The 23,576-nt window shown below is 37.1% G+C and overlaps 1 protein-coding gene across 2 annotated transcripts; it reads left to right on the plus strand.

Annotated features, from left to right (window-relative positions):
* Positions 1–11,643: 11,643 nt before the first annotated feature.
* LOC140877370 (uncharacterized) lies at positions 11,644–23,432 on the plus strand. Of its 2 annotated transcripts, none has more exons than XM_073280904.1 (2): positions 11,644–12,050; positions 23,204–23,432. In XM_073280904.1, exons 1-2 carry the CDS (start codon positions 11,651–11,653, stop codon positions 23,257–23,259), a joined length of 456 nt encoding a protein of 151 aa, XP_073137005.1. In that variant the 5' UTR covers positions 11,644–11,650; the 3' UTR covers positions 23,260–23,432. The 2 variants fall into 2 exon arrangements, 1 of the variants encoding a protein (XP_073137005.1); XR_012149272.1 differs by lacking the exon at positions 11,644–12,050 and adding an exon at positions 21,187–21,349.
* The last annotated feature ends 144 nt before the right edge of the window (positions 23,433–23,576 follow it).

A 23,576-nucleotide genomic window follows, 5' to 3' on the forward strand; every position in this document is an offset into this window, starting at 1 on the left:
TCCCATGAGGATCTCATAGGAAGTCATCGAAGAATCACTTCTCAAATAAACACGATTGGAAATATGGCACGCTGTGTTCAATGCTTCTGCCCAAAATCCCTTGGAGATATTTTTTTAGCTCATCATCACCCTAGTCATCTCCTGCAACGTCCTATTCTTCCTTTCGGCAATTCCATTCTGTTGAGGAGTTTTTGGAGCAGAGAACTCCTGTGAAATGCCCTTCTTATCACACAAAGAAGAAAAAGATGAGTTCTCAAATTCCTTTCCATGATCAGTTCTGATTCTTGCTACAGTCAAAGTATGTAGGTTAGTAATCTTGGTAAACAACTTCTTGAACACATCAAAAGTGTCTGATTTTTCTCTAAGAAACCTTACCCATGTAAAACGTGAAAAATCATCAACACATACCAAAGAATACTTTTTACCTCCATAACTTTCGACTTCCATGGGACCCATCAAATCCATGTGCAAAAGTTCAAGACACCGTGTTGTCCCACAGTGTTGTAACACGGGATGTGCAACACGGGTTTGTTTACCTTTTTGGCATGCACCACAAACATATGGAACACCAGATTTTAGATTTGGAAGACCTCTGACAGCTTCAAACTTACTCAGATTCTTTAAGGTCTTGAAATTCACATGTCCAAGCTTTTGGTGTCATAGACTAAACTCATCAACCTTTGAGTGTCTACATGCCATTTCTTCACCAAGTTGGTAGCAATTATCAACTGATCTTGTACCTGTCATAACACAACGATTAGTATTATCAAAAATTTCACAAGTATTTTTATCAAACTTCACATGCAAATCGTCATCACATAGTTGACTAATTGAAATTAAATTCGCATTAAGTCCTTCAACGTGTAAGAAGTTGTGAAGCTTTGGAAATCCTTCCACATTGAGTGTTCATTTGCCAACAATTCTTCCTTTTGCACCACCTCCATAGGTCACTCTACCATCATTTTGTTCAATGTAGTCCATGAGGTGATCTTTCAAACCTGTCATGTGTCGTGAGCTTCCACTATCAAAATACCAATTACCTGCAGTGTTAGCTTTCAAAGAAGTATAAATAATAAAACATCTAATATCAGATTTTGTACCCAAACTTTCTTCACAGTGGGCCTCTTTATGCCAGTGTTGCTCTTGGTGTTGTGCAACACGGGGGGGCAACACCTGCTTAGATTCCCACAAAACATAGTCATTTTTCAGCTTTCGACAAAAAGGTCTGATATGGCCAGGTTTGAGACAATAATGACACACAAAAGGACGTTTTCATTGTTTTGGCTTTGGGACAAAAATATTTTTCTCAACAATGGGTTTCTTACCTTTCGAAGCAGTTGAAGGATGATTCAAGGAATCATTACCTTCCTTCACAAACACTGGTGTTTTGGAAGATTCACCAGTTTCAAAAACACTTTCTTTAAAACCAAGACCAAACTTATCATTCTTACCCATAGTCAGAATGGAATCAAGTTTGCTTGAACTGGAATTAAATTTATCAAGTGTTGTTTTTGCTCTTTCAAGTTCAGAATTCAGCAACCCTAATTCCAGATCTTTCTTACTCAAGAGATCGAATTTCCAACCTAGCTACGACAGCTTTCAATTCAGTATTCTCTTTTGTAAAGGTTGTGTTCAACTGATTCCTCTTGTTCCAATCACAGTACAACTCTTCATAGAGTTTTTGAATACTTTCCAGAGTATAAGGATCAGCTACTTGTTCTTCATGATTACTGGAATTATCAAGGTTAGAAGCAACAAGACAAACAGATTTTTGAACAGTGTTGCGTCTAGGTGTTGCAACACCGGAGCCAACACCGAGAGGATTGATCTAAAAATTTTTCTTACTCTCCAGTAAAGCAGTAAAAGATATGAGATCTGCCTGTTCAACCTTTTCTTGTTCTTCTTCAGAATCATCACCACTCAGAGAAATATTCATACCTTTCCGAAGGCGATTTGCGCATTCATAAGCATAGTGGCCATATTCCTTACATTCCCTGCATTGAACATTATCAAAATTTTTACTTGAGGATTGAACCTTACCTTCATACCTTTGTCGAGGTCCTCGAGTAGCAGCAGGTTTTTGAGGTTTCTCTGAAGTAGGTAGTCTAGGAAACATTGAGGGTTGTGCACTTTTCATATCTTTCTTTTCTTTCATTACCTTGAGATAATCAGTAAATTTCTTCGTGATCAAGGCAATAGAATTTTCCTCAAGTTCAAAATCATTTACTTCCTATTGAACTTCAGCAAAATCATTGTAAACATCATTAGATGCTTGAAAAGCAATAGACTTACCTTTCGAGTCATCTTCGGCTTCCAACTCCATCTCATATGTGCGAAGAGAGCTAATTACCTCATCCAAACCCATTATAGACGTATCCTTGGATTCATCTATAGCACAAACCTTGGTGTGAAATCTTTTGGGGACAGAACGAAGCACTTTAGAAACAAGTCTCTCATTTGAAATAGGGTCACCAAGAATAGATGCTTCATTCGCAAGGCTCTTCAATCTTCCATTATATTCCATGATGGTCTCTGATTCCTCCATTATCATTTTCTCAAATTTTGAAGTTATGAGACGCATCCTTGTCTTCTTGACACTTGCCGAGCCTTCACAGTAAGTTTGTAGTTTCTCCCAAGCATCCCTAGCACAAGTACAAGTACCAATTAGATTAAAAATATTCATATCAACTGAAGTGAACATAGCATTAAGAGCTTTAGCATTATAAATAGCCGCAGTATTCTCATCGGTTGTCCATTGTGATCTTGGCTTTGGTCCTGGTACATCATCATCTCTCATAGGTGGTGTCCAACCGTCAAGAACACGTTGCCAAGCCCTGGATTCAATGGACTGAATGTACATGCCCATCTTCAATTTTCAAGGGCCGTAATTTGTTCCATCCAAAATAGGTGGACGAATAGAACTTGTATACGGAGTATCCATAACTAACCTGTAACACAAACTAGGAACTCACTTAGTAAAGTCAAGTGGTGGCTCTGATACCACGTGAAAGAAACGGTGTATGTGGTTGTTATGTAAAACAAGGCAGTGTTGTACTTTGTGTCGTAACACCAAAGACAACACAGTGCAGCGAAAATTTAAAGCGTAAATAAAACACAAGTAATAAATTTTGCACGAGTATAAAACTCGTGCTGGTGCCTTAGGGCTAAATATTACTAGTAAATGTAAGATCAGTCTTACAAAGCAATCCTATTAATTTTACGAAAAGTCATTAAATCCTAAATTTCTCAACATGTTGAGAAATCAAACTTGCATCCTAAAATACAACAGAGTATAAAAGAAATTGGATGCAACTCCCGTAGCCTAAAATGAAGAGACACAACAAATCTTCGAACAACACAGTTCCCACAGTGTTGTCTCTGATGTCTTCAACACGAACGGCAACACGGGGACAAGCAACAACGATGGTTGCAAACCTTGCTTCAGAGTTCTTCAAATTCTTCAACAGAATTCTTCAGAGTATGCGCAGTGAATTATCGTCTGAAGTCTTATTCATCTTGTGCGTGAAATCCCCATTTATAGATATGCTTTCAAATCTTGAAGATTTCCTTAGATAGAGACCTACACGAATAAGAAAACATGTTTTAGTAGGAAATAAACTCTATCAAATCTTGCAAATCAAATCTTGATAATATCGAATTATATTACATCAAATAATCTTCTTATCAAGACATGATTTAAACCTGGCAAATATATCTTTAACATAATCGATATATACTCAGAATATTAACCAAATATTTTATCTTGTCTAGAAAGCAAAATCTAATAATATCAATTAATACAAGGGCCGAAAATATTACGGAATAAAATTCCTTTCATGATGATTTATGGATTAAATGTGTTTTTTTTTTGTTTGAAAAGTGCCACCCGCCTGCCGACACGCCGCCGCCGACATCTGTCGTGCCGGTCCTCCTCCTCCGCCGCCTCCGTTCAAGTATTTTATTAAATTCACATCATTTTGTTATAATTATTTGATGTTAATTTTTATTAATATTCCAAAATTATTATTCATTATTAATAATAACATATAATTAAAAATTTTATTATAAAAAATTATATTTTTTCCACGGTTGTTTGTAAACCATGGAAAATAATTGTCACGGTTTATATGAAACGTGGCAATATATTGCCACGGTTATTCTAACCGTGACAATTTTTTTCCACGGTTGTTATTAAACCGTGGCAATATATTGCTACGCTTTTTCTTAAACTGTGGCAGGCAAACATTTGCCACGATGCGTTTTCGGACGATTTCAGTAAACCGTGACAAAACCGTGGCAAATTCAATTTTGTCACGGTTTATGGCACACTAGAATCGTGGAAAACGCCTTTTTTTGTTTGGTGTAGTGTCTCAAAAAAAAAATTACAAGATTAAAACTTAAATTTAATAATATAATAGACCAAAATTATAAAGTGACAAAATTATATACTAAAAATGCAAATTTCCCTTAATGGAGCACAATCTAAGAGAGAATCTAGCAGCCTTCTTTTCTGGATTTTGTTTCAGCGATATTAGATTTGAATGAGAACCGACATGAAAATCCTTGTTTCTCTTTATAATTTGCTTTTCTTTTCCTGGATAAAAAAATTTTCTTTTGGAAATTGTGGCCGACTATTGAATCTATATTATATCAAGTTTTCATTTTCATCTGGAGATAATGAATAGGAAAGGGCAACGGAAAGGACGAATTCAGGTTTTAGAGTTAGGCGGCTTGAACTTAATGTAAAAAATTATATACATGTATATGTGCACGCATGTAACGAAAAACTCATTACATTATACTGTTTAAAGATGTTGTGCCTACTGAAATATTCTAATTCATACAAATTAAATTAAGAAAATTTTAATTTCCGGCAATAAAGCTATTCACATGGCCAAATGAATTCTGTGTAATATTTAAACATTAATCAGAAACAAAAAGAATTTTGTATGTACCTGTATTTGTGATTTACGATTTCATTGTTAATCGGGTCAACGGGTTTGATCCGAAATCGTGACTAGACCTGTCATTAGGCGGTCCGATTACGGTTTACGGGTGCCAGACTCGTCGACCCGTCGGGTTGGACGGGTTCGACCCGGCGAGTCGACTTTTTTAAATATATATATATATATATATATATATATATATAAATTGTTAAAAGTTGAAATGTTATATATATATATTTGAACAAATGTAATAAATTTTTTTATTTACATAATGAAATATTTGATAGAGTTTTCATAAGTTCAATTGTGTTGTGCAAATCCTTATTTTCTTAATTCATTTTTTATTCCTTAAATATTTATTTAAAAATAGTTTTTTTTAAAAAATAAAAGATCGGTCCGGACCTGGAACCGGCGATTAACCGGACCCAGACCACCGGTTCCATGAACCAGACCGTAACCGGGCATAAGCGTGCTGGTTAAGTCAGCTTTTTGTTGATCCGGATCCGGCCCGTGGCCAGGTCTAGCTTTGGATGTGGAAACAATAGACGTTATTTGACTAAAACAAAAATTATGTAGTAATAAGAAAAGGTTGACTCCGAAGAGAACCCATTTCACATGAGTCAGATGCTCATTGACTCATGCGGAGGTTAAATTAAAGGATGTGCACGAGCGGTATGGACCTGAAGGAGGGAGCAACATGGCCAACCCCCAGAGCATATCCCACAATATTTCAGCAGGAAATATGCTCCACACGAGGATCGAACCCGCAACGCTGGAAAATTTCTTCTCACGTTACCTCAGTCCTTACCAACCCGCCTATACCTCTGTGAGCAAAATTACGTAGTAATAGTAATAAAAAGAAATGAGTTGGGTTATTGCCTACTATAGCCATGTATTAGATCCTCATGGGGAACTGGAAAGTTGAAACACCCGTTCCTAAAAAAATAATAACAAAAATGGTAAGCACAAATTTTATAATAGATTTAGAACTTTATTTTGTTGTACTCATGCTTATCTGAAATTTTTATTCTGAGTTTTGCGCTTAAGTTGTCATATTTTTTATGTTTTGTAGGTTTAACTAAAAGTTGGAGAAAACTTTAAAAATGAAAAAGAAAGTCAAACTTTACGGTGTCAATTTGCCCCGAAAGCGAGGAAGAATTATAAGAAGCATGCCAAGAAAAGTCAAGAAGTTGAAGATATGGACCCTGCATGGGGTCTGTAACCACATCCGTGCATTTTATGTTAGAAATTACGAAAAATCTAAAAAATAACAGATCCGGGCCTGTACACAGACCATCTTCCGGACCCTGTATCCTTTGCAGAAAATTCCTTTCTTATGTGCAGAATTCGGAATTTACGGAAAAGTTTGATTGCACTCGGTTATTTGGGATGTGAACTCTGGAGCATGCACGAAGGTTATTCACACATCGACTGGGGGTCACGTAACCGGCGTCGATTTCAATCCGAATGGATTTATGTTCGTTTCATGTAGCCTAGGTGGGTTTGGGAGACCGGAGACGACTGCTAGCAATACTATGATCACGATCAAGGATCCGTACATTTTGTTGTAATCGGAACTATGAACAACACTGTGGTGAGTGGGTTTCTTTACGAACAAAATTATTCGAGCTACTATATATTGCATGCAAGAGGCATCTCGTATATAATTACTAACTTTATCTTATGCTACGAATTTTTTTAATTAATTTAAAGACTTTGGATCACCAAGAAATGGAAACGTACGAATATAAAATTTATGGATCTTCCGTCCAATAATTCTTTACCACAAATTTGACATTTCCATCTTCAAGATTGAGAGTTCTGAAAACAATCTACATGCGACTGTATTTTATTTATTTATTTATTTTTTTCCGTGTTAGTGAAAACCATAATCTTCCATAATAAACATTTTTCTTCTTGGATCTTTAAAATTAACTAACACTCCTGAATTTGTCCCTCCAACCGATTATCTATCAGTTAGTATAGGTTATGTAAATTTTTTAATACTGGTCGAAACTCGAAACCCTTTTCAATCAAATGTTTAAAGACACCCATAGTACTACAAAAAATCTGGGATTTGCGATGATTATAGCGTCGCAAAATTGAATTTGAAACGATTTTGCGACGCTTATTCTCTACCGTTCCAAAATGCATCGTCGCATTTAGTTGCGACGGTTTAATCCAACCGTGGTAAAATTTGAGACGCTTTTACAAAAACCGTGGCAAAATATTGCGACGCTTCAAAACAACCATGGCAAAGTAGCCATGGTTGAATATAAACCGGTTATACGTCTGCCGTGGCAAATCACACATTTTGTGACGGTTGAACCATAAAGCGTGGCAAATATTTTAATGTTAATTATATAAACGTTTATTTATATATTTTATTAATAAAATATAAATTAATAATATTATTAAAATAATATAATAAAAATAACAAATTGGTCAAATAAATTTAACTACTTCAAATATTAAACCAAAGTGCACACAAATTATCCAAATGTTGATACAAACATTAGTCTATTGAAACATGAGCTGTGACCAATCCGACGCCTGCTGCATCTCGTCATCGTCGCCCCCGTTATCATCGTCATCGTCGTCATCTTCGTCATCGCCGCCGCCATCGCCGTCATGCTGAGTGGGCTCCTGGATACGCATCGAGTACGATGGATATGACGCCTGAGCGTAGCACGTGTGTCTTCTACGGATTGTTTCTTCTTCTTGCTGGATGCAGATAAGATCGATCTTAGCCAGCATCTGCTCCATCTTACTCAGGCGCGACCAAGTCTGCTCGAAGCTGCTGGGTCTCCTGTAACGCCCAGAAATTCGGCACGTAAATCCGCATGCATAACTAGGGGATTTAATAATTTTAAAATAATGTGAAAATGTGTTAAATTAATTTTATATGTTATTATGTGAATTATATGATTTATTAGCATGTTTTAAATGTTTGTTCGGCATTTAAATAGGTATGATGTGATTTATGAATTTATTTGAGAAAGTTTACTTTTTGATCGCGTAGGCGGGACCGTGGACGGACGAGATGCCAAAATATTTAGCCAAAAATATTTTATGAGTTTTTTTTAGCCTTAAAATATTATTTTAAAGTATTGTGTCAAGAGAATTTTAGTATTTAATTATATATTAATTTAAGAATTTGTTTTTGGCCAAAATAAGTCATTTTATTGACTTTTATTAATATTTAAAAATTCCCAAAATTATTATTTCGGGATTTAAGTTAAAAATCAGATTTAATTATCTGGTATTTAAGAGTTTTAACTTTATTTTATTGTATTCAATAATATCTTAATATCTTAACCATGTTTTATTAAAGATTTAACCTAATCCTACCCCTTTAAAAAAATAAAACCTACGGTAATTCACCTAGCCGCCTCCTCCACCTCTTCTCTTCCCCATCCCCACGCTCCTCATCAGATTTCTAGACCACCATAACCAACCTTTGGAGTTTTATCAAGTTTTGTTCGTCGTTCGTCGTCCGGTAACCGAATACGCGTCGGTATCAACACTTTGATCAAATATTCATCAAGGCACGTTTGATTTCCATTCTTTAACACCATTTAAATCATATTACAAATATTTTATGCTTACAAGATCTGTTATTGCATGTGTTTTGATCTAGAAAATAAAATATTAAAGTTCATGCATGTTCCTCACGTTTTTGCACTTCATGGCTCGGTTTTGCACTATTTCTGGACATGTCTTGGGTTCGAACTGCTGGCTGCTCATTCAGGGGTCTAAGGGGGTTCCTAAGGGTCGGTTTTGGCTAGGTGGTTCACGGCTGGAAGGGCTGGAACCAAGGGAAAAGGGGCTGGGACAGCAGCTAGGCGTGCAGAATTTTCTGTCGGGTTTAGGGCCTTTGGCCGAGCCATGCATGGGCTTGGCTCGAGTCAGGCCTGGTCAGGGGGATACACTTGGACCCTGGGGTGGTCCAGGTGTCGGACCTCCGGCCGTTGGTGGCCGGAGCTGGTCGGAACATGCAATGTATCATGGGCTGTCCAGAAAAGGAGCCTGCGCAGCTTGCATGGAGTTTAGGGGCCTTGGCCGAGCCATGTAAGGCTTGGCTCGAGCCAGGCCCTAGGCTGGGGTTGCACCTGGATCCTGGGGTGGTCCAGGCGCCGGAGCTCCGGCCAGGGGTGGCCGGAGTTGGGCTGTAGCAAAGGGGATAAGGGTCATGGCCGTGAGGTATGGTGAAGGGGAAAGGTACTGTTTTCCTTCCTTGGGTTTCATGGGCCGGGCTCGTTTTGGGTTCGGGTCGGGTCTAAATTGATGGGTCAAATAATTTTAGTCCGGGTCTAGATTTTTATTATTTGGGCTCGGGTGTTTTTATTTTAATTAAATGAGAGATTAATTAACAATTAATGGGTTTGGTCTTGATTAATTAATTAATTGGACTAGTTTAATGGGATTAAATAAATTATGTAAGTGAGCCCTCTAATTTGTCATGGGCCGTGTGATCCATGAGAATTATTGGGCCAAGTGTAGTCGGGTTTAATAATTTTATCGGTCTAGTTTATAATTAATGGTTAAATAATACTTTTATTAATTAAATGTTAAGTTAATTAGTTAATGGGCTTAAAGTATATTTTAAGTGAGCCCATTAGTTTCTCTTGGGCTTGAGGGCCCAAGAAGCTTAATGGGCCAGGTCAGGTTGGGCTTTTGGGTTTTTGGGCCAGTCTAAGAATTTTGGAGTTTAAGTCTAGCGGTCAGCAGCAGCTCGAACAAGTCCTTGGAAAAATAAATGTTCGTAAATATATATTTAATTCATGCATGCATTTTTATTAGATATATAAGTATTATTTTTAAGAAAATAAATTAAATATATATTTACGGACAAATTTTCATGAAATAAAGAAATATTGAAAATTTTAAGTTCATGCATCATTAAGAATTTTCATGATAAGTTTAAGAGCATGTTATGAAAAATATTTTTATGGAAGTTGAAGTGAAGGTGGAAAGTGATGTGGTTGGAGGCCGGGATACCTGGGCCCGGTGACCTTCCTAATGATGTGTAAGTATGATGAGCTTATGGATCCAGCTGAGAGGGCTGGTGAAGTAGCAGCACAGAGGTGGAAATCCCACCGCCGCGTACGTTGGTTTATAGATTGATCAATCGCTCAGTATGAGGCCACCGACATGGATACGACCTGTTGAGAACTAAGAAAATTTGATAAGTTAATTTATGATATTTATGATGATACATGTTATAGCATGATGATTAAATAGTATGATTTTATTTCATGTTTATATTCATAATATTTTAAGAGCATGCACGTATAATTAATATTCACGTATTTTATATGATGTGTGCTTTTGTGTGGTTTCATTTTGTTATATAAGGATAGAACGTGCTGAGCCTCTAGGCTCACTAGATTTAAATGGTGCAGGTGAGCAGAATAATAATGAAGTTAATGTGTTCCCGACTGGCGGCGAGGGCGTATGAGTATCCAGGCGGCTAGTACCCGTGACCATCGCTCAATTATGAATTTTATGTTGAAACTAGAACATTTATTTCCGCATATGTTTTACTATTAGATTTTTAGTATTTATTTTATAAGTTTGCATGGATTTTTGTCAAGGAAATATTATTTAGGAATTTTATTATGACAATCTTATGGATTATTATTTAGTAATTAATGTTAGGTATTTATTTGCATGCATGTACTTCCGTTATTATTTATGTTTAATGTGTAAATTTATATTAAATTAAGTAAAGTTATTTTTAAGTATTATATATATATGTATGGGCATATATATATATATATATATATATATATATTTATATTCATTATTTTATTATCAGAGAGTTTTAAAAAAAAAAAAAAAATTTTTTAGAAGTTCTAGGATGTTTCATTTGGTATCAGAGCCTTGGTCCTTGGAGGGTTACTAGTCTGCTACATGGAGCTCAGAAGCCGCACTGCCAGTCTGTAAGTTTTAAGTGTTTTAAATTATGATTTATGCATGGGACACATGAGTTATGTTTTTATTTATTTATGAAAATGAGAATTTAAAGTTACGACAGTCTTAAAGTCAAAAATATTAGTTATGCATGGCGATTTACGTAAAGAAATATGTGGTGGTACAGAATGCCTCCGAGACCAGTGAACAGACGTGGGGGACCTCCACCTCCACCTCCACAGAATCCTCTTTCAGCATTGGAGCAGGCCAATGCGAATATGATGGCTGGGATTACTGCTCTGTTGGAGCAGCAGGCGGCACGTCCGAGGCTTTCACACGATGAGGATGTGGCTGAGCGGTTCCAGAAGAAGGGACCCAAGGAGTTTACAGGCACCACTGATCCGCTCATTGCCGAGGGATGGATCCGATCACTAGAGTCTATCTTTGACTACATGGGGATTACAGATGTGGACAGAGTCAAGTGTGCAATTTATATGAGAGGGGATGCAGCCTCGTGGTGGGAAGGCGCTGTTAGGGGCGTAAACCTACCTACTTTGACTTGGATAGAGTTCAGACGTATATTCTTTGCCAAGTATTTCACTGAGGATGTGCGCAGCCGCATGATCCGGGAGTTCATGAGTCTCCGTCAGGGGGACAAGTCTGTGGTGGAGTACATTACACAGTTCGAGAGGGGGTGTCGCTTCGTACCCCTTATTGCTGACAGTGCACCGGAGAAATTGAGACAGTTTGTTGATGGGCTTAGGGCGGACATCAAGCATGATGTACGCATGTTGGACGTCACCACTTATGAGGCAGCGGTGAGTAGGGCACTACGATCCGAGGAGGGTAGGAAGGATATCTTGAGGGAGCAACAGAGGAAGAGGCAGCTACAAACATCGTACCATGAGTCGTATCCACAGCAGGATGCAAAGAAGCAGTCTACTGGGCCGTCGAAAGGCCCAAATCCACTGAGACAGCAAGGAGCTATCGTCCCTCGTGCAGAAGCACTACCTCTCTGCCAGAAATGCCAGAAGCCCCATCCAGGACCGTGTATGAAGGGATCAGGCATGTGCTACCATTGCAAGGAACCGGGACACATTATGCTGCATTGTCCCAAGAAGAATGCTGCTGGACGAGTCTTTGTGATGCAGGCAGAGGAAGCAGCACCAGATACTTTGCGCATCACGGGTAATGTTATTTAAATGCATTAAATTTGTCGTATTTGGATTGCTCGATTCGGAACTACACGAGGAAACTTGTTCTTGCTTAGAGTTCGTTTCAATTTCGAGGACGAAATTCCATTTAAGGGGGAGAGAATTGTAACGCCCAGAAATTCGGCACGTAAATCCGCATGCATATTGCTCAAGTTCTTCATGCATGGCATTTACCCAAAATTCATCATTAAAAGCATCAGTAACATTCTTGGGTTCAATATTGGAGACAAAACATGAATACATTACCTGTGAGTACACGGAACTCATGCATACTAACCCAACCATCTTGCGGTAGTCAACTTTGTCCTTAGCTCGAGTTTGTCTTGTTCCATGAACATCTCCAATAATCTGTGATGATGGATGATTCTTCTGTATCTTGCTTGGAATGTCCTTTTCAGTAATGACCTCAATTTCCTCAGTATTTTGGGAATTTTCCTCATGAACAGTTTCTGGAGGAACCAGTGTTGTATTTGGTGTTGTAACATCCGGGACAATACTGTGTTCTTCGGGAGGAATTTCCAGCAAGCCTTCAATATCATCTTCAGCAGTTTTTCCTTTAAGATCTGCAACATCATCAAAAATAACATTAATAGATTCCATAATTGTTCTGGTCCTAAGGTTATACATCCTATAAGCACGACTGTTAGTAGAATAACCAATGAACAAACACTTATCACTCTTGGAATCAAATTTTGCTAGGTGATTTCTATCATTCAAAACATAACACACACAGCCAAATATATGAAAATAGTTAAGATTTGGTCTCTTTCCCATGAGGATCTCATAGGAAGTCATCGAAGAACCACTTCTCAAATAAACACGATTGGAAATATGGCACGCTGTGTTCAATGCTTCTGCCCAAAATCTCTTGGAGATATTTTTTTAGCTCATCATCACCCTAGTCATCTCCTGCAACGTCCTATTCTTCCTTTCGGAAATTCCATTCTGTTGAGGAGTTTTTGGAGCAGAGAACTCCTGTGAAATGCCCTTCTTATCACACAAAGAAGAAAAAGATGAGTTCTCAAATTCCTTTCCATGATCAGTTTTGATTCTTGCTACAGTCAAAGTATGTAGGTTAGTAATCTTGGTAAACAACTTCTTGAACACATCAAAAGTGTCTGATTTTTCTCTAAGAAACCTTACCCATGTAAAACATGAAAAATCATTAACACATACCAAAGAATACTTTTTACCTCCATAACTTTCGACTTCCATGGGACCCATCAAATCCATGTGCAAAAGTTCAAGACACCATGTTGTCCCACAGTGTTGTAACACGGGATGTGCAACACGGGTTTGTTTACCTTTTTGGCATGCACCACAAACATATGGAACACCAGATTTTAGATTTGGAAGACCTCTGACAGCTTCAAACTTACTCAGATTCTTTAAGGTCTTGAAATTCACATGTCCAAGATTTTGGTGTCATAGACTAAACTCATCAACCTTTGAATGTCTACATGCCATTTCTTCACCAAGTTGGTAGCAATTATCAACTGATCTTGTACCTGTCATAACACAACGATTAGTATTATCAAAAATTTCACAAGTATTTTTATCAAACTTCACATGCAAATCGTCATCACATAGTTGACTAATTGAAATTAAATTCGCATTAAGTCCTTCAACGTGTAAGACGTTGTGAAGCTTTGGAAATCCTTCCACATTGAGTGTTCATTTGCCAACAATTCTTCCTTTTGCACCACCTCCATAGGTCACTCTACCATCATTTTTTTCAATGTAGTCCATGAGGTGATATTTCAAACCTGTCATGTGTCGTGAGCTTCCACTATCAAAATACCAATTACCTGCAGTGTTAGCTTTCAAAGAAGTATAAATAATAAAACATATAATATCAGACTTTTGTACCCAAACTTTCTTCACAGTGGGCCTCTTTATGCCAGTGTTGCTCTTGGTGTTGTGCAACACGGGGGGGGGGGGGGGGGGGGGGGGGGGAGGGGGGGGGGGGGGGGGGGGGGCAACACCTGCTTAGATTCCTACAATAGATAGTCATTTTTCAGCTTTCGACAAAAAGGTCTGATATGGCCAGGTTTGAGACAATAATGACACACAAAAGGACGTTTTCATTGTTTTGGCTTTGGGACAAAAATATTTTTCTCAACAATGGGTTTCTTACCTTTCGAAGCAGTTGAAGGATGATTCAAGGAATCATTACCTTCCTTCACAAACACTGGTGTTTTGGAAGATTCACCAGTTTCAAAAACACTTTCTTTAAAACCAAGACCAAACTTATCATTCTTACCCATAGTCAGAATGGAATCAAGTTTGCTTGAACTGGAATTAAATTTATCAAGTGTTGTTTTTGCTCTTTCAAGTTCAGAATTCAGCAACCCTAATTCCAGATCTTTCTTACTCAAGAGAATTTCCAACCTAGCTACGACAGCTTTCAATTCAGTATTCTCTTTTGTAAGGGTTGTGTTCAACTGATTCCTCTTGTTCCAATCACAGTACAACTCTTCATAGAGTTTTTGAATACTTTCCAGAGTATAAGGATCAGCTACTTGTTCTTCATGATTACTGGAATTATCAAGGTTAGAAGCAACAAGACAAACAGATTTTTGAACAGTGTTGCGTCCAGGTGTTGCAACACCGGAGCCAACACCGAGAGGATTGATCTAAAAAATTTTCTTACTCTCCAGTAAAGCAGTAAAAGATATGAGATCTGCCTGTTCAACCTTTTCTTGTTCTTCTTCAAAATCATCACGACTCAGAGAAACATTCATACCTTTCCGAAGGCGATTTGCGCATTCATAAGCATAGTGGCCATATTCCTTACATTCCCTGCATTGAACATTATCAAAATTTTTACTTGAGGATTGAACCTTACCTTCATACCTTTGTCGAGGTCCTCGAGTAGCAGCAGGTTTTTGAGGTTTCTCTGAAGTAGGTAGTCTAGGAAACATTGAGGGTTGTGCACTTTTCATATCTTTCTTTTCTTTCATTACCTTGAGATAATCAGTAAATTTCTTCGTGATCAAGGCAATAGAATTTTTCTCAAGTTCAAAATCCTTTACTTCCTATTGAACTTCAGCAAAATCATTGTAAACATCATTAGATACTTGAAAAGCAATAGACTTACCTTTCGAGTCATCTTCGGCTTCCAACTCCATCTCATATGTGCGAAGAGAGCTAATTACCTCATCCAAACCCATTATAGACGTATCCTTGGATTCATCTATAGCACAAACCTTGGTGTGAAATCTTTTGGGGACAGAATGAAGCACTTTAGAAACAAGTCTCTCGTTTGAAATAGGGTCACCAAGAATAGATGCTTCATTCGCAAGGCTCTTCAATCTTCCATTATATTCCATGATGGTCTCTGATTCCTCCATTATCATTTTCTCAAATTTTGAAGTTATGAGACGCATCCTTGTCTTCTTGACACTTGCCGAGCCTTCACAGTGGGTTTGTAGTTTCTCCCAAGCATCCTAGCACAAGTACAAGTACCAATTAGATTAAAAATATTCATATCAACTGAAGTGAACATAGCATTAAGAGCTTTAGCATTATAAATAGCCGCAGTATTCTCATCGGTTGTCCATTGTGATCTTGGCTTTGGTCCTGGTACATCATCATCTCTCATAGGTGATGTCCAACCGTCAAGAACACGTTGCCAAGCCCTGGATTCAATGGACTGAATGTACATGCCCATCTTCAATTTCCAAGGGCCGTAATTTGTTCCATCCAAAATAGGTGGACGAATAGCACTTGTATATGGAGTATCTATAACTAACCTGTAACACAAACTAGGAACTCACTTAGTAAAGTCAAGTGGTGGCTCTGATACCACGTGAAAGAAACCGTGTATGTGGTTGTTATATAAAACAAGGCAGTGTTGTACTTTGTGTCGTAACACCAAAGACAACACAGTGCAGCGAAAATTTAAAGCGTAAATAAAACACAAGTAATAAATTTTGCACGAGTATAAAACTCGTGCTGGTGCCTTAGGGCTAAATATTACTAGTAAATGTAAGATCAGTCTTACAAAGCAATCCTATTAATTTTACGAAAAGTCATTAAATCCTAAATTTCTCAACATGTTGAGAAATCAAACTTGCATCCTAAAATACAACAGAGTATAAAAGAAATTGGATGCAACTCCCGTAGCCTAAAATGAAGAGACACAAAAAATCTTCGAACAACACAGTTCCCACAGTGTTGTCTCTGATGTCTTCAACACGAACGGCAACACGGGGACAAGCAACAACGATGGTTGCAAACCTTGCTTCAGAGTTCTTTAAATTCTTCAACAGAATTCTTCAGAGTATGCGCAGTGAATTATCGTCTGAAGTCTTATTCATCTTGTGCGTGAAATCCCCTTTTATAGATATGCTTTCAAATCTTGAAGATTTCCTTAGATAGAGTCCTACACGAATAAGAAAACATGTTTTAGTAGGAAATAAACTCTATCAAATCTTGCAAATCAAATCTTGATAATATCGAATTATATTACATCAAATAATCTCCTTATCAAGACATGATTTAAACCTGGCAAATATATCTTTAACATAATCGATATATACTCAGAATATTTACCAAATATTTTATCTTGTCTAGAAAGCAAAATCTAATAATATCAATTAATACAAGGGCCGAAAATATTAAGGAATAAAATTCCTTTCATGATGATTTATGGATTAAATGTGTTTTTTTTTTGTTTGAAAAGTTCCACCCTCCTGCCGACATGCCGTCGCCGACATCTGTCGTGCCGGTCCTCCTCCTCCGCTGCCTCCGTTCAAGTATTTTATTAAATTCACATCATTTTGTTATAATTATTTGATGTTAATTTTTATTAATATTCCAAAATTATTATTCATTATTAATAATAACATATAATTAAAATTTTTTATTATAAAAAATTATATTTTTTCCACGGTTGTTTGTAAACCGTGGAAAATAATTGTCACGGTTTATATGAAGCGTGGCAATATATTGCCACGGTTATTCTAACCGTGACAATTTTTTTCCACGGTTGTTATTAAACCGTGGCAATATATTGCTACGCTTTTTCTTAAACTGTGGCAATATTTTCCACGGTATTCTTTAAATCAATACGTTTTCGGACGGTTTCAGTAAACCGTGACAAAACCGTGGAAAATTCAATTTTGTCACGGTTTATGGCACACTAGAATCGTGGCAAACGCCTTTTTTTTTTTGGTGTAGTGTCTCAAAAAAAAAATTACAAGATTAAAACTGAAATTTAATAATATAATAGACCAAAATTATAAAGTGACAAAATTATATACTAAAAATGCAAATTTCCCTTAATGGAGCACAATCTAAGAGAGAATCTAGCAGCCTTATTTTCTGGATTTTGTTTCAGCGATATTAGATTTGAATGAGAACCGACATGAAAATCCTTGTTTCTCTTTATAATTTGCTTTTCTTTTCCTGGATAAAAAAATTTTCTTTGGAAATTGTGGCCGACTATTGAATCTATATTATATCAAGTTTTCATTTTCATCTGGAGATAATGAATAGGAAAGGGCAACGGAAAGGACGAATTCAGGTTTTAGAGTTAGGCGGCTTGAACTTAATATAAAAAATTATATATATGTATATGTGCACCCATGTAACGGAAAACTCATTACATTATACTGTTTAAAGATGTTGTGCCTACTGAAATATTCTAATTCATACAAATTAAATAAATAAAATTTTAATTTCCGGCAATAAAGCTATTCACATGGCCAAATGAATTCTGTGTAATATTTAAACATTAATCAGAAACAAAAAGAATTTTGTATGTACCTGTATTTGTGATTTACGATTTCATTGTTAATCGGGTCAACGGGTTTGATCCGAAATCGTGACCAGACCCGTCATTAGGCGGTTCGATTACGGTTTACGGGTGCCAGACTCGTCAACCCGTCGGGTTGGACGGGTTCGACCCGGCGAGTCGACTTTTTTAAATGTATATATATATATATATATATAAATTGTTAAAAGTTGAAATGTTATATATATATTTGAACAAATGTAATAAATTTTTTTATTTACATAATGAAATATTTGATAGAGTTTTCATAAGTTCAATTGTGTTGTGTAAATCCTTATTTTCTTAATTCATTTTTTATTCCTTAAATATTTATTTAAAAATAGTTTTTTTAAAAAAATAAAAGATCGGTCCGGACCTGGAACCGACGATTAACCGGACCCAGACCACCGGTTCCATGAACCAGACCGTAATCGGGCATAAGCGTGCTGGTTAAGTCAGCTTTTTGTTGATCCGGATCCGGCCCGTGGCCAGGTCTAGCTTTGGATGTGGAAACAATAGACGTTATTTGACTAAAACAAAAATTATGTAGTAATAAGAAAAGGTTGACTCCGAAGAGAACCCATTTCACATGAGTCAGATGCCCATTGACTCATGCGGAGGTTAAATTAAAGGATGTGCACGAGCGGTATGGACCTGAAGGAGGGAGCAACATGGCCAACCCCAGAGCATATCCCACAATATTTCAGCAGGGAATATGCTTCCACACGAGGATCGAACCCGCAACGCTGGAAAATTTCTTCTCACGTTACCTCAGGCCTTACCAACCCGCCTATGCCTCTGTGAGCAAAATTACGTAGTAATAGTAATAAAAAGAAATGAGTTGGGTTATTGCCTACTATAGCCATATATTAGATCCTCATGGGGAACTGGAAAGTTGAAACACCCGTTCCTAAAAAATAGATTTAGAACTTTATTTTGTTGTACTCATGTTTATCTGAAATTTTTATTCTGAGTTTTGCGCTTAAGTCGTCGTATTTTTTATGTTTTGTAGGTTTAACTAAAAGTTGGAAAAAACTTTAAAAATGAAAAAGAAAGTCAAACTTTACGGTGTCAATTTGCCCCGAAAGCGAGGAAGAATTATAAGAAGCATGCCAAGAAAAGTCAAGAAGTTGAAGATATGGACCCTGCATGGGGTCTGTAACCACATCCGTGCATTTTACGTTAGAAATTACGAAAAATCTAAAAAATAACAGATCCGGGCCTGTACACAGACCATCTTCCGAACCCTGTGTCCTTTGCAGAAAATTCCTTTCTTATGTGCAGAATTCGGAATTTACGGAAAAGTTTGATTGCACTCGGTTATTTGGGATGTGAACTCTGGAGCATGCACGAAGGTTATTCACACATCGACTGGGGGTCACGTAACCGGCGTCGATTTCAATCCGAATGGATTTATGTTCGTTTCATGTAGCCTAGGTGGGTTTGGGAGACCGGAGACGACTGCTAGCAATATATACTATGATCACGATCAAGGATCCGTACATTTTGTTCTAATCGGAACTATGAACAACACTGTGGTGAGTGGGTTTCTTTACGAACAAAATTATTCGAGCTACTATATATTGCATGCAAGAGGCATCTCGTATATAATTACTAACTTTATCTTATGCTACGAATTTTTTTAATTAATTTAAAGACTTTGGATCACCAAGAAATGGAAACGTACGAATATAAAATTTATGGATCTTCCGTCCAATAATTCTTTACCACAAATTTGACATTTCCATCTTCAAGATTGAGAGTTCTGAAAACAATCTACATGCGACTGTATTTTATTTATTTATTTATTTTTTTCCGTGTTAGTGAAAACCATAATCTTCCATAATAAACATTTTTCTTCTTGGATCTTTAAAATTAACTAACACTCCTGAATTTGTCCCTCCAACCGATTATCTATCAGTTAGTATAGGTTATGTAAATTTTTTAATACTGGTCGAAACTCGAAACCCTTTTCAATCAAATGTTTAAAGACACCCATAGTACTACAAAAAATCTGGGATTTGCGATGATTATAGCGTCGCAAAATTGAATTTGAAACGATTTTGCGACGCTTATTCTCTACCGTTCCAAAATGCATCGTCGCATTTAGTTGCGACGGTTTAATCCAACCGTGGTAAAATTTGAGACGCTTTTACAAAAACCGTGGCAAAATATTGCGACGCTTCAAAACAACCATGGCAAAGTAGCCATGGTTGAATATAAACCGGTTATACGTCTGCCGTGGCAAATCACACATTTTGTGACGGTTGAACCATAAAGCGTGGCAAATATTTTAATGTTAATTATATAAACGTTTATTTATATATTTTATTAATAAAATATAAATTAATAATATTATTAAAATAATATAATTAATAAAATAACAAATTGGTCAAATAAATTTAACTACTTCAAATATTAAACCAAAGTGCACACAAATTATCCAAATGTTGATACAAACATTAGTCTATTGAAACATGAGCTGTGACCAATCCGACGCCTGCTGCATCTCGTCATCGTCGCCCCCGTTATCATCGTCATCGTCGTCATCTTCGTCATCGCCGCCGCCATCGCCGTCATGCTGAGTGGGCTCCTGGATACGCATCGAGTACGATGGATATGACGCCTGAGCGTAGCACGTGTGTCTTCTACGGATTGTTTCTTCTTCTTGCTGGATGCAGATAAGATCGATCTTAGCCAGCATCTGCTCCATCTTACTCAGGCGCGACCAAGTCTGCTCGAAGCTGCTGGGTCTCCTGTAACGCCCAGAAATTCGGCACGTAAATCCGCATGCATAACTAGGGGATTTAATAATTTTAAAATAATGTGAAAATGTGTTAAATTAATTTTATATGTTATTATGTGAATTATATGATTTATTAGCATGTTTTAAATGTTTGTTCGGCATTTAAATAGGTATGATGTGATTTATGAATTTATTTGAGAAAGTTTACTTTTTGATCGCGTAGGCGGGACCGTGGACGGACGAGATGCCAAAATATTTAGCCAAAAATATTTTATGAGTTTTTTTAGCCTTAAAATATTATTTTAAAGTATTGTGTCAAGAGAATTTTAGTATTTAATTATATATTAATTTAAGAATTTGTTTTTGGCCAAAATAAGTCATTTTATTGACTTTTATTAATATTTAAAAATTCCCAAAATTATTATTTCGGGATTTAAGTTAAAAATCAGATTTAATTATCTGGTATTTAAGAGTTTTAACTTTATTTTATTGTATTCAATAATATCTTAATATCTTAACCATGTTTTATTAAAGATTTAACCTAATCCTACCCCTTTAAAAAAATAAAACCTACGGTAATTCACCTAGCCGCCTCCTCCACCTCTTCTCTTCCCCATCCCCACGCTCCTCATCAGATTTCTAGACCACCATAACCAACCTTTGGAGTTTTATCAAGTTTTGTTCGTCGTTCGTCGTCCGGTAACCGAATACGCGTCGGTATCAACACTTTGATCAAATATTCATCAAGGCACGTTTGATTTCCATTCTTTAACACCATTTAAATCATATTACAAATATTTTATGCTTACAAGATCTGTTATTGCATGTGTTTTGATCTAGAAAATAAAATATTAAAGTTCATGCATGTTCCTCACGTTTTTGCACTTCATGGCTCGGTTTTGCACTATTTCTGGACATGTCTTGGGTTCGAACTGCTGGCTGCTCATTCAGGGGTCTAAGGGGGTTCCTAAGGGTCGGTTTTGGCTAGGTGGTTCACGGCTGGAAGGGCTGGAACCAAGGGAAAAGGGGCTGGGACAGCAGCTAGGCGTGCAGAATTTTCTGTCGGGTTTAGGGCCTTTGGCCGAGCCATGCATGGGCTTGGCTCGAGTCAGGCCTGGTCAGGGGGATACACTTGGACCCTGGGGTGGTCCAGGTGTCGGACCTCCGGCCGTTGGTGGCCGGAGCTGGTCGGAACATGCAATGTATCATGGGCTGTCCAGAAAAGGAGCCTGCGCAGCTTGCATGGAGTTTAGGGGCCTTGGCCGAGCCATGTAAGGCTTGGCTCGAGCCAGGCCCTAGGCTGGGGTTGCACCTGGATCCTGGGGTGGTCCAGGCGCCGGAGCTCCGGCCAGGGGTGGCCGGAGTTGGGCTGTAGCAAAGGGGATAAGGGTCATGGCCGTGAGGTATGGTGAAGGGGAAAGGTACTGTTTTCCTTCCTTGGGTTTCATGGGCCGGGCTCGTTTTGGGTTCGGGTCGGGTCTAAATTGATGGGTCAAATAATTTTAGTCCGGGTCTAGATTTTTATTATTTGGGCTCGGGTGTTTTTATTTTAATTAAATGAGAGATTAATTAACAATTAATGGGTTTGGTCTTGATTAATTAATTAATTGGACTAGTTTAATGGGATTAAATAAATTATGTAAGTGAGCCCTCTAATTTGTCATGGGCCGTGTGATCCATGAGAATTATTGGGCCAAGTGTAGTCGGGTTTAATAATTTTATCGGTCTAGTTTATAATTAATGGTTAAATAATACTTTTATTAATTAAATGTTAAGTTAATTAGTTAATGGGCTTAAAGTATATTTTAAGTGAGCCCATTAGTTTCTCTTGGGCTTGAGGGCCCAAGAAGCTTAATGGGCCAGGTCAGGTTGGGCTTTTGGGTTTTTGGGCCAGTCTAAGAATTTTGGAGTTTAAGTCTAGCGGTCAGCAGCTCGAACAAGTCCTTGGAAAAATAAATGTTCGTAAATATATATTTAATTCATGCATGCATTTTTATTAGATATATAAGTATTATTTTTAAGAAAATAAATTAAATATATATTTACGGACAAATTTTCATGAAATAAAGAAATATTGAAAATTTTAAGTTCATGCATCATTAAGAATTTTCATGATAAGTTTAAGAGCATGTTATGAAAAATATTTTTATGGAAGTTGAAGTGAAGGTGGAAAGTGATGTGGTTGGAGGCCGGGATACCTGGGCCCGGTGACCTTCCTAATGATGTGTAAGTATGATGAGCTTATGGATCCAGCTGAGAGGGCTGGTGAAGTAGCAGCACAGAGGTGGAAATCCCACCGCCGCGTACGTTGGTTTATAGATTGATCAATCGCTCAGTATGAGGCCACCGACATGGATACGACCTGTTGAGAACTAAGAAAATTTGATAAGTTAATTTATGATATTTATGATGATACATGTTATAGCATGATGATTAAATAGTATGATTTTATTTCATGTTTATATTCATAATATTTTAAGAGCATGCACGTATAATTAATATTCACGTATTTTATATGATGTGTGCTTGTGTGTGGTTTCATTTTGTTATATAAGGATAGAACGTGCTGAGCCTCTAGGCTCACTAGATTTAAATGGTGCAGGTGAGCAGAATAATAATGAAGTTAATGTGTTCCCGACTGGCGGCGAGGGCGTATGAGTATCCAGGCGGCTAGTACCCGTGACCATCGCTCAATTATGAATTTTATGTTGAAACTAGAACATTTATTTCCGCATATGTTTTACTATTAGATTTTTAGTATTTATTTTATAAGTTTGCATGGATTTTTGTCAAGGAAATATTATTTAGGAATTTTATTATGACAATCTTATGGATTATTATTTAGTAATTAATGTTAGGTATTTATTTGCATGCATGTACTTCCGTTATTATTTATGTTTAATGTGTAAATTTATATTAAATTAAGTAAAGTTATTTTTAAGTATTATATATATATGTATGGGCATATATATATA

Source organism: Henckelia pumila, chromosome 2, assembly GCF_033568475.1.
Source record: "Henckelia pumila isolate YLH828 chromosome 2, ASM3356847v2, whole genome shotgun sequence".
NCBI classification, from domain to species: Eukaryota; Viridiplantae; Streptophyta; class Magnoliopsida; order Lamiales; family Gesneriaceae; genus Henckelia; species Henckelia pumila.